This window comes from Squalius cephalus, assembly GCF_949319135.1.
Source record: "Squalius cephalus genome assembly, chromosome: 5".
Classification (NCBI taxonomy): Eukaryota; Metazoa; Chordata; class Actinopteri; order Cypriniformes; family Leuciscidae; genus Squalius; species Squalius cephalus.
Genome location: NC_137126.1, coordinates 19,649,217 through 19,662,291, shown reverse-complemented (window position 1 = coordinate 19,662,291; position 13,075 = coordinate 19,649,217). Strand labels below are relative to the sequence as shown.

Genomic DNA, 13,075 nt, shown 5'->3' with positions numbered 1-13,075 from the left:
AACAGTCTGAAACGTTGTCATATAATGTTACGCCTGCATTTCATAAATAGCGAAACATTTACCAACACAGACTATGTTGGAAGTATTTGTTTTAATTGTTGATATGTCCTCAAAAATATGTGTAGGAGATAGGCCTGTAATTAGGCTACTCAAGAATAGACAGTAGCCTAGCCTAGGCTACAATGGAACAGAATGAGGACTGTGATGTCCACCACCTTTTTTAAGCTAAAATACATTTATTATGACCTTTTGGACACTGTAGTAATGAATCAACATTCTGGGGAATTACAATATTTAACATAAGCTGTTCATGCGCTAACTAATGTAAAGTGGTGATAATAACATTCTATTATTAACGTTATGACAAGTAGGCTAACGTTATAACCAGGAGACATCCAAATACACACTCATATATTCGGGTTAATTGATTTGAATTGATTTGCTTCAAATTGTTTGTTTGAGATGTAAGTTATTAAGTAACGAATGACATTAATTCTGATTCATGACAACTGTTTACGTTTATAAACAGTTTAGTCATCTAGTGTTGGAAATTAACGTTACCACATGTATTAATTAGTTATTTATCTCAAAAGTAAGCTGAAAACATTCAAATCAGTTCAAAATCAACCGCCAATATCTTCCATCTATAGACAACTTGATCACGTTGAGCTAGGTAGGCTTGGTTTCAGCCCCCAGGCACCGCAGCTCCATTCACGTCCCGCCTCTTTCCCCATTTTCAGTTACCCGGGAATGACGCGCAGTGACGCGCTGCCAAGATGGCGACGGCCGGCTCCGCCCACTTTAGGCTTCAAAAATCCTCTTCAGAAACCTACGGGTGATGTCACAGACACCATGTCCATATTTTTTTACAGTCTATGGTATCGATACTAAAATGTGACGTGCAAACACTGCAGATCTCTGATTGTTCAGAGAGAATCGTCACTACCAGCGTCATTGGATTTTTCGCGCGCAACTTCAAAAAAAGAAATGGCAGTATCGTGGTAAGTAGACGAGGTGGCGGCGCAACTATAACGATAAGTCTATAATCGCAAGGGGTACTAAACTGCAAACTGAGCCAAAGTAAAGCGAGCCTGAGTCGTACCACACAGTGGAAAGACTGCGGCGGCGGCCCTATATTGCAGGATCATGCTATTCCAGAAAGCACATCAATCGCCTTCTGATTGGCTAAACAAATAATCCATTTTTATTTTACAGTTTAAAGAGATCACAGATACAGGGCAGTTATTTCAGATATCATTCAGAGACTACACTTATTTTCAGTATATCGTTCCATAAACAAAATTGCTTACAGCATTGTTCCATCCATTATTAAAAAAAAATCCCATGTAAAATTGAGTAACAATCAAAATACTGATTAAATGCATTTGCTTATAAACACAATGTTAAAAAATGCATTTGTTAGTTTAAAAAGTTTTAGTTTAGTTATTTTTCCTAGGAATAATTAGCGATTCGTATATTTTGCAATGGCGATACAGCGATAGGATGAGATAAGAGTAAGAAAGCAAAAGCAAATATATTTGTAAAGTCTTTGTTCAGCAGAACGACAGAAGGTCTGAACTACATTCCCATTTATGCAACAGTAATTTCAAGCAGTAAACATGGAACACAAATGTTTCTTTCATTTGAGTGGTTTTGGCTCACAGCACACAAATGAGACTCCGTCCCTCTTCAATCTCATCCTGCACCTTGTCGTTGGAGGTGGCGATTTCAGCCTGGGCTGAAAACATGGCACAGAGAAAAGTGAGAACAGTGCCTCCTATGGCTGTGTAGAAGGCCCAGCCCAGAGAACACAAGCCCACTTTGTATGGCGAAGCATCCTGGCCACAGTAGTCAACCACCTTCTTAGAGCCCCAGCCTGCAGGATAGAGCATCAGACCTAGAATGAGGAATAGACCTGCAAAGAGGAGAACGGGAATGCTGTAATTACAAAGACAACCACTTCAAACAAACAAATAGAAACGCATCCAGTACATACATGAATGTCTAATAATGTCATGAAAAACCTACACTTTTTCATTTTCCAAAGAAAATAGGAGTGCTGTTCTCGCCAGTACAATACTAGGATGTTGTCACATTTTAAAGAAGGATAGATTTAATCATTCATTTCAACAGTCCGCTTACAATATAATGTATTACGTTTTGTAAGTGTGTGTATGCAGTTATGTTGGCTGCCACCTTAAATGCTCGAGCTGGATTCTGACTGACAATGTTTTTATCTTTCATAAAAAATAATTCTGAAAGTTATTTCAATATCATTAATCAGTCATTATTGTTAAATCCATGGTGTGTGGACTTCTCAATTCTCATAGAATTTGAATGATGATTAAGGGAAGACGTGGACAAAAGTAAAACCCCCTTTTTCTATGCACTGGTCAATTTTTAGGTTTTGGGTTGGGTAGTCTTCAGACCATGTGACCAAAATACACAACTACATGTGTATTTTACTACACTTTTATATGTTTGCTTTCAATTAAAACGCATATAAGGCATGCATTGATCTTATCTCCATTTCGGTAGCAATAAAATTCACCAAATTTTTACAGAGGGGTTTGTTCATAGATCACTTGCTTGAATTATATATAATTTTATTATTTCAACAAATATATGTGATTTGATTACATTGTATTACTTTATTCAATTTCTGTACCTGTAAAATGCTGTTAGACCTACCTGAAAAGCACTGTTTATTTTATTTGTATCTTTGCTCTATTTTATTTATTTGTGCTATTCGTTGTAGTTTTTGATTATTTGTTCTTATTTTCTTTCATTTTATTTAACATTAGTCCTATGTTCCCCTAAACATAGCACATACCGAAACGCGCCGAAAAACCATGACACACATTTATATTATATATATGGATTGAAAACTGAATGCTACCCTCATTTTTCTCTTTAAAGTTTAAACTTTCCTCAGAGACATGCTCATACAAAACTAGAAACTGAGATTTAGCCTTGTTTATCCTGACAACAACCCTGTAGCCCTTTTGAACTGTGTGATAACATCATCATCAGAATATCTTTACAACATGAACGGTTTCCCTGTAATAACTAAGGGTGAGCCATGAGTCACGATTTCAATTCAATGTCATTTTGTGCCTCTAATGAGCTATGTGATTATGCTTTAAATAGATATTTGCCTTAAACTCTGTGATTTAATTGTAAGTACTGTTTAAAAGTCAAGGCAAGAACTCTTGCTGATCTAATCTTCATACCAAACAGAGCCAGTCACTGTGATCCCTCTATTTTATTCCGTGTTCTTTCTCTAAATAGGCAAGTGAGATCCTGTCTCTGAAGTCATGCTGAAGTCACGCACTCACTATTCCCAAATTACTCAATCACCGTGTCGTAAATCTTTCAATTAAATTATACAAGAGCTATGTAATTTGCTTGTGCCTGTTGTTGGTCTTGGTCTCCTATAAAATGAACCACAATATTTTTATTGTACCGCAATACTTTATTGTTCTAGTGTTTCCAGACATGACTGCAAGTAAGGTGCATTATCAAGACTGATCTGTTGGTATTGTGACTCAGAGTGCCCTGCCACAATAAACATTACAGCTCTGTTCCTTTGAGCTGGTTTGAGAAATGGTAACAAAAGGAGGTTGGATTCCTAGGGCTGTATTCACAAAGCATTCAAGCCGGCATGAAATGAAAATTATTTCTATCTTTTTTTTCTAAATCCATGCAATAGATTGTGAACGATTCATTCATGCATGTTTCATTTTTATTTTATTTATCTCATATTTTTTAATTAGAATGTCATCAGACTTCTCTCTAGTGACAAATGCCGGAATTCTCCAATTATTTAGTCGGCTTAAACTCATCCATCCACAACTTGCTGTAAGAGCGGATTTATTTTAGCAAGCAAATCCCACATCTCAAAATCTGATAAACAGCCAAAGGAAAGAATCAAGTCCCCACCCTATGTTTTCTATTTTGATAATCCATTACACCCCCTTGTACATCAAAATACAGAAGCAAAGATCTGTCGCTAGTTCTGTTTCATTGCGACTTTAAAAGGATAGTTCAACCAAAAATGAAAATTCTGTCATTAATTACTCACCCTCATGTCGTTCCAAACCCGTAAGATTTTCGTTCATCTTCGGAACACAAATAAAGATCTTTTTGATGAAATCTGAGAGCTTTCTGTCCCTTCATAGACAGCTACACAACTACCACTTTGACGCTTCAAAATGTTCAAAGAGATCGTAAAACTAATTGTAACAAATGTATGTTGATTGGGGAAGAAGGAGGCGGGAACTGGCGAACATTTAAGACCATACTTTAATTATAAAATAAATAGACTGCCGACATAATGTAAAATAGACCAGGCCTGGTCCTCTCTCGTCCTTCACTGTCATCACCCCTCCTTTTATGCTTCTGAATCTCCTCCGTGATAGATATGAAACATGTGTGGCGTTCATTAGCAATCACAGCTCTCGACCTCATCCTGCTTGCCACCCCATATGAATTGAGCGGTTTAGTCCAAATTTTCGATCGATTTAATTGCTTTAGGTGAACAGCTTTAATATAGGCTTTTATTTACATTTAAAAATTCATCAACTCACACATCACATCAGTTGTGGTAAACTGAAGCTAAAGGATGTTCGTTTGATGTGCGAGAACCAATGAGGTTCATTCTCGTGTTACGCAGCACGTTTGAGCTTCCGCAAGAACCAATAAGGTTTGTTCTCGCACATCATTCAGGTTCGGTTGAGCTTAAATCCTAAATTAAATCTGTTCATCATATAAAGCGATTGAGTCTCTTCAAAATTTGGACTAAACCATTCAAATGATATGGTTTAGTTTTACGATCTGTTCATGAACTTTTTGAAGTGTCAAAGTGGTAGTTGCATAGCTGTCAATGGAGGGACAGAAAGCTCTCAGATTTCATCAAAAAGATCTTCATTTGTGTTCTGAAGATGAATGAAAGTCTAACAGGTTTGGAATGACATAAGGTTGAGTAATGACAGAATTTTCATTTTTGGGTGAACTATCCCTTTAAGCATATAATCAACTACCATTTTCTTATTTTTTAAACTAAAAGAAGAATGTATATATATTTTTCTTAAGGCTTTTATACATTTATTTGGTTGCAAGTAAGAAAGACACACTTATGTTTAAATGTTTGAGATTTTCAAACATTGTGCCTCTGTATGCTGGAGATCAAGTTATGTTTTAAATCAGAAATAGGACAAGCTTAACAAGGTTTTATAAACATTGGAGACACCAGAGAGACACTGAAGTAACATTTCCAATGCCGTAATATTTAGACTGTCTTTTCTGTAATAGGATGATGAGAGTCCTGAAGCTCATAATTAGATAGCATGGTCTTTGAGGTCACCAGAGGAATGTCAAACCCTTGAATCTGTGAGTTCAGAGCATTCTGTGGGGTAACTTGAGTGTCTCACTTAAACACACTCCCTAATTTTCTGTTTAATTGATTGTGGTTTTAAGCTAAAGATGGCCACCACAAAAGACTGCTAAGAATCTAAGAAAGCAGTGCTTCTGTATACTTTCCCATCTTACCTGCTATTCCCTGAAGCAGGCCACACACGTTGAATATGCTCTTCTTCAAGATACTCTGGAAGCACATGCTGAAAACCGAAAGGATGCCCACAACAGACAGGAGGAAGATTCCGATGACTAGAAATATAACAGTTGCCTGCCAGAAGCCACTGGCTATTTCCATAAAGTCTGTGGCGTAGGGCCCACACTGGACCACCTTCTGCTGTGCCATCTTGATGCAGCGGTTATATATACCCAGGGTGCGCTGGTCGCTGCGTTGAGAAGCGGTGATGGTGAAGTTGAATTCAGAACCATCTGGATTTCCCACGAGCCATTCAGCGCTCATAAATGCCACCAGCTCGGCAAATGCCACCACAATGCTCATCAAAGTCCATAACATAGAGCGGCATGTGACTATGACGTGACACATTCTGCAGAACCTTGATGCCGGCACTTGAGAGGAAACGCTTTCTTCTCTGTTGAGGTCAAGCAGCACGTCAGTGAAGGGCCATTGGTGTTATCATCACAGCTAAATCAGCCCCATATCACTTCAAACTGCAACTCCTGAGAACTTGAACCATCTGGAAAGTATCCATGTACTGACACAGAATTAACAAATCTAGGAAGAGAAATAAGGAACATTTGTTTAGAAAGTTATAATCAAGACCATAAATCTACATTGCTCAAGAGCTCTGAATCAGCACACTGACCTCTGGAACAGAAACAAGGAAATGTGGTTTTGAATACATAAAGCACTCTCTATAAAATCTTGCACACAGCACACTCTAAAAAATGATTAAAAACTATAAATTGGGCCATTTTGGCAACCCAGCACTGGGTTGTTTTTACCCAGCTGGGTTAGGTCAAATTTTCAACCTAACATCCTGGGTGTGTTTTCTTCATGACTCATGAACAATTATTCTTTTAAAGTGGTTATTTTTATTTTTTTATTTTTTATTTTTTATTGTTTTAATGAATTGTTTAAAGTGAAAAAAAGCAATCACCCTACTGCAAGGGAGAAGTTTAGGAGTGAAACTGCGAGGACTGAAACTGAGGTGGAAGACATGTTGGAGCCATAAACAACAGTATTTCACGAGTTCACATGTTAATGAAATCTGATGTAATATTATAATGCGTGTTTGGCTTGCTGTCCGGGGGGAGGGCTCCGAGCTCGGAATTCGGCCCGACCCCAGAGTACTTCCCCCTATGAATGTATAGCTCATAGGTATCTATGAGCAGACCCAGCCGAATGTGAGGTGATGGGGTGGTGGCGGGATGCTGAGAAATTTGTCATGAGACAGGAGGTAAGGGAAGGCTTTATTTATACTGGCTTCTTCTTGTGCTGATTGGATGATTACCTGAACATGCTCCTCCCGAACTTTGTTACATAAAACTTAATTTAAAGATGCAGTAAGCAATTTCTGAGAAACGCTGCATGAAGTCGGCATGAAATGGAAGTAGGGGTGGGCGATCTAACAATTCTATATCATGATCAATCTTGAAGACATCCATGATCTTCTTTTAAGCGAATAGTAGAGATCATGATCTTTTATGTCCTCGTAATAATGTTAAAATACAGCAATGACTGGCTACTAGATGACTGTGCTGACTGGCCAAATTGTATCATGTGTCTCAATCATGTCTTTCATGCGTGGTGATGCATTAGAAAAACAATTCAACAGCAGTAGGGATGTGCGATGAATCAAATTTTAGTTTTGGTTTCGATTTTGGCTTCCAATGATTATGAAAACGTGATAATCAAGATACAATGATCATTGAACCGCATGCCGTTCATCCGTCAATCCATCAAATTGCGAAAGAGACTGATCCCCAATCTCTCTGTGCGCGTTGTGAAATGGAGCTGAACACAGTCGAGCAAAGTATATTTGGAGTTTCAGGCGCGCACCTAAATGGTCAGATATACACAAAAACATGTAAAATGTCCATCTTGGCGAGTATTTACATAAAGACAGTCAGTTATGTCTTAAGTAAATAAATAGTTGGGGAAAGAAATCAGATGTGTGCCATTGTATTAGATCCATGCATTCGGACTTAAAGCCTACTGCTGATATCTGTGTCATTAATGTTACACAAAAGACAAAGACAAAATCACTCACTGCTCTTGACTGAATAACTTAAGTAGTTTAATAAGAAACAATGTATATTTAATTTAAACAGTGAAGACTACGCAGTGTTTTAAAGTTGAACTCAGAATTGAATAACTATTTTGACAATGACAACTGTTCCAGTCTGGATATTCTTGATAGTACATCCCAAAATTGAGAAGATCTCGATTCAGATCGTAGATCATGATTGTTTGTTATAAGATTGTGATTTGAAATTTTGGGAAGATCGCCCACCCCTAAATGGAAAATTCTTCCTTATTGTGATGTATATTTGAGTAAAAGAGCTTCTTGAATAAGTAGGGCATAATAAAATGTAGGGCAGGACTTGATTTTATCCATCGGGAATTAGGGCTGGATGATAAAATGATAACTAATTATTGCGATATAATGTTCCTTGACAAAATTATAATAAAATTTGATAAATGTTCGATACAATGTTTATGCACAATGTATGTGTATGCCTGTTGCAGACTGTCGCACTGGTGCCAATACAATTTGCCTAACTGATGAGCGCTGCCATTGCTGTTGCGCGAGCTTAGAGCGAATGAGTCATGTGACCACTAAACACCACAGAGAGATCCAGTGAAAAGCGCTTGAGTTCGGTGCAGAGTTGTCCCATTCAAACCACAAATCAAATGCCTCGTGATTTAAACTATAAAGCCAGAAGAAACAGTGCTGACACTATCAACAACACTGACGCGGAAAACATAGTGGGCTTTTCAATCCACAAATCACTATGGCAGTTTCTGTGCATTTGTTTTATACTAGGCTAAATGTCTCAAAAAGTCAGAATATTAGAATTTTACCCAATAAAGATTGTTACAATTTTTACAGTTTTTTTTATGAACCTAAATGTACATCTGCATCCCAACTTAAGCTACTGCTATTGTCAAAAGACAAAAATATGTAATATCAATTGTTCACATGTTTGGCAAATGTTTATCGTGTTTTGATGAGAAAACCACAAAGTCTGGCTTCTACAACTTTCACTAAGGAGCAAAAAATCTGCCTTTAAACTAGAAAGAAATAAAGATTTAACATTTATCATGATAATATCGATATTGACTGATTGAGATATATATATATATTGTTGTTTTTTTTGCCATTTCGCTCAGCCCTATTGGGAATTGATTGGATAAATGTGGTTTGCTATTGTTGTAATCTCATGTGAGTTACAGGTTGTCCTGCCCTCACACCAATAAACACATCATCAGAGAAGAAAAGAGATGTTGTTATAAGAGGGAGGGGAAATTTAAATCAAGTATAAAGGTGTACACGGATAAATAATTTATATTAAATACATCAATAATCCATAAAAGAACAAGAAGTGTCAATTTTGTTAAGGGGGTGAACATTCTTCTACTTTCTCTAAAAATCTTACATTTTTTTATTAAATGAGATAGTATCTTTACATATGAATTAGCCACCAATTCACTAAGTGTTTGAGTCATTTCACAGTCATTTGAGACTATCACAGGACATTGCTGCAAGCTATATGAAACTTTCACCTAGTCTGTGTTATGACAGGTCCTTACTGTGATACCACAAGATTGTGTAAGTAGCAAATGCCTGTTTGCACAGGCATGTAAGATGGTAAAATAAAGAATGTGAAAGAACAAACTCTACTTCTCAATGAAATCCTAATCTAAACACAAGAAAGGCATGACATTTCAGCCTTAAAAACTCCTAAGTAAACTGAGGCTGAGTACATGATGACAGGTAAGGGTTTCCTTAAAGCCTTCAATGACAGTACTGTGAAGGCAGGTGATAAATGAATTTAATAAATGAATGATTTTGTCAGGTTAGAGTCTTTTCACTTCGCATCAAGCACTGTTTTATTAGTTAAAATTTAAATGGTAGGCAATCACAACACCATGTCAAAGCTTGTTGTCCCAGGGAATCTCAAATATGTATAGGCTACACATACAGTATGTCTTCTGTATACAGCTTTTTTGTTGCAATAGACTTGTGTATTCAGTCCTCAAGAATGATTGCTTGATTATCAAGCTGAATTGTGAGCTACCCAAGTGTTTACCTGAATGGCCAGAATGTTTCAGATCTAAGAAACACAAAGAATGAGCTCAAGCTTAATTTAATCACACCGCATGATTTCCCCAAAAAAGGAGACAGCAAACCAAATAGGAAAGTGCCATGGATTCTTAAGGGGCCTGAAGAATGTCAGAGCCTGTTGCTGTGAGATATCGACACAAAGGCTCTCCTGCTGGGGAATTAACATGGTCCTGAAAAGGGATGAAGAGGTTCTCTACCTCTGAATGAAGATGGAACCAAGTCCCTAGAAACGGTGACAGACTTTCAATGGCTCAATGGAGTTTCAAATGGCTATTTGACCAAATGCTGCCTTCAAAACAGTTTGAAAGCTGACAAGAATCCTTCACTGTATTCATCCTCAAAAACCTTCACCCTATTCAACGTATCTTATATGTAATTAGTTACTGGCTATCCTCTACTTTATCAATATGGTGTTTTCGTTGGCAGATTCTCGTACTTTTATTGTAGAACTCCCATAATACAGTGAATCCGGTATCAATCGGTGGTATAATGGTGCATATACATTGGTATGGTACAAATGGTACATGTCCAAAAACATAATGGTCATGTTACCATACCCAAAAAACACAATAATCCCATGGTAGGCTACTTTTTGGTTGGTGAAATATTTATCCCCAAATCATTATGGTACATATAAAACATGGTATTACCAAAGTGTCATGTTCAGAAAACCATATTTGTTTTATTGTACTGTTTGGTTAGAAGCCGATCAAGCCAACTTTGATAATAACTTAATTTAATCTGAAATCTTATACCGGCGTCTCGTGTTATTGTCGAGAAGATCTTCTCACACCTCCAAACATTGAACACAGTCACGGTTAACTAAAGTTTGCCTAAAAGCACAAATTCAGAAAGCAGTTTAATTAATATTTAAGAGACTATGAGAGGCAGTAAATTCCTCTGGCTCACATCTCTCTTCGCTTGTTCTGTTTCTCTGAATGCTTTAGTAAAGTTGTACCATCCCACCACTACAGCTAAAAGTAAATGATCTCTTTTGTTCGGCGTGATTTTCGACGATGTCAAAACCAAGATGCGACACAATTGAATTGAGAACAATAACACGCAGTCCGAAAGACAAACATAAAATGTTTATATCCCCCTTACCTTAACATTGGTGAATTAACGGTCAGTTCGCTGATTAGTCTTTAACTTCCTGATGTTGGCGGATCTCTTCTGTTCTGACGCTACACGACACGAGCCAGAAGGGAAGAGCCACAGCAGAAACATGCAGCTTCACAATCAAACCTCTGGAGACTGGAATACATGGAAAATCATACAATATTCCATTGTTTAAAGTTCACGGATCCAAGTTCGGACTTAGTCTGAAATTAATGTCAGTTCTTGCCCACTTCAGCTACTTTCTCATTGTTTCTACACCGCCTCCTTTACTGCAGCCCCTCGGGAAGTTTTTATTGCTCGGAATGCGCCTATGCGCCTATAGGTAGAGATGAGAGCACAGCTCACTAACATAGGCGACTAGCTCTCCTTTTTTATAATGTATCGTCGTTTTCTTTGCTGAAGATGTTTCAATTTGTCTGGAGAATCTGATTAACTATATCAGTTCGAGATATTTTAAGAGACACCGTGCATTTATGGGGTGGTGGGATGGAAAGACACATTTTTACAGCTGGATGCTTTTGGCCCTGGGACTCTTTTAAAACACCTTTACACTCTCACAAATTTTGTATAATTTGTCCACAATATCCAACATTGCAGCCTATATATTTCATCACCTGAGAACTCGTCAGTCTATGACAAACTTATTCTGAAACATTTTCTGTCATGAACATTTCTATGTAGGCTACCACTCATCTCGCCACTTATCTTAAATATTGGATTCAATAGCATTCTTTGGAGGAAATTATGTTTTAAAAATATTTTGGAATGGCCAACATCCTTTTAAATTCACAATTAAATAGTCTTTTCACATTTTTTCACAAAATTACAGCCTACATGAAAATTATAGGCTACATAAAAAAGTATTCTAAATTATATAGGCTACTTAGATTTTTTCTTTGTTTTGTTCACAAATATTTCATATTTCATCTCTAGATCGTCAGTGTTTCTTACTAAACAAGGCTTACTTTTGAAGGAAAAAATAATAATCATGGAGAAAACTGCTTTGTTCCCTTACTTTACAAATGCAATTACAGATTCAAATGTTTGTTGTGGTGCTGTATGTTGCTGCAACTGTGGGACAGACATCATTTAAATAATTTTCACACAATAGGCCTACTGAAAACGTTTATGTATTCCAGTCTTTGTTGAGTTCATAATAGTAGTAATAATTTTTATAATGAATAAAATAAAACAATAAAAATTATAAAAACATTTAATAAAAAATACACAAATACAATTTTAAAAATCATGATTTTTTTTTTAATTTTTAATTTTAATAGTTTAAGATTGAAAGTCTGTGTCTAGGTCAATGTGGTGAGGCAATAAGACAAAGGACTTTTGAAAATAAATTAAGTATCTTCATATAACAAAAAGAAAGAAACCTTTATTTATTATTTTTAATACAAATCAACCCTTGTGACATAATAAAGTCTAAAGATTGTTTTTAAACGTCCAGCTGCAGTTATACAATTATACAAAATATTATCAATCTGTAATATTTAAATATTAATATTTTGACGCCATTTTATTAATAAGATTCCATAAAAGGACAATGGGCCTATTGAAGTATGAATTAACAAAAGCATGTTGTAGTACTTCTGTGTCAACTCTAGAGAGCTCTATTGTGTCTTTTACTGTAAGTGAGTCAAGGTGAGGAGTGTGGGATATAATACAGTGTATAAAGTGTGTACAAAAAAAAAAAAAAAAAGGCATGACAGTACACACTGTTCTCGAACAAAGTCCAGACTAACTGATGCTTTAATACTGTGTACAGCTGAATTATTTAAAGCAAATGCCCTACTCTTATGTCATGTGCATTTGCTGACTGTCACTATTACTCATTTTTATCCGTAACATATTTTAGTATTTTTATTTTGAAATAAAAAATAAGCTTAGTCCAAGATCAAGAAAAAAATAACTCTGACCAACACTTCACTGTGTCTCATCCTTACCTAATCTGCCCTGCAGAATTCGTGTCTGTCTTTTCCCACTCAAGTTTTTGGATGTAATCATGTTGAGAAATGCTGTATTGACTTGCCCGTGAGATAAATGTCTATATGAAGCAAAGGGGATGAAATACTTTGTACATCCCAGTTTCCCAACCTTTTTTAATGAATTTAATTGTTCAATTTGTCAAAAATGTATGTTTAAAATGATCCAAATATTTTATTTTGTAAATTTAATAAAACGTAAATAGCATGATTTGCATGATTTAAGTACAATTTTTTATT

At 36.3% G+C, this 13,075-nt stretch overlaps 1 protein-coding gene across 1 annotated transcript; it reads right to left on the bottom strand.

Annotated features, from left to right (window-relative positions):
* Positions 1 to 223: 223 nt before the first annotated feature.
* On the bottom strand, positions 224 to 11,149 carry lhfpl2b (LHFPL tetraspan subfamily member 2b). Its single transcript, XM_079872657.1, has 3 exons — positions 10,830 to 11,149; positions 5,551 to 6,148; positions 224 to 1,915 (listed from the first exon to the last, which is right to left on the bottom strand). Exons 2-3 carry the CDS (start codon positions 5,957 to 5,959, stop codon positions 1,659 to 1,661), a joined length of 666 nt encoding a protein of 221 aa, XP_079728783.1. The 5' UTR covers positions 5,960 to 6,148; positions 10,830 to 11,149; the 3' UTR covers positions 224 to 1,658.
* Positions 11,150 to 13,075: the final 1,926 nt, after the last annotated feature.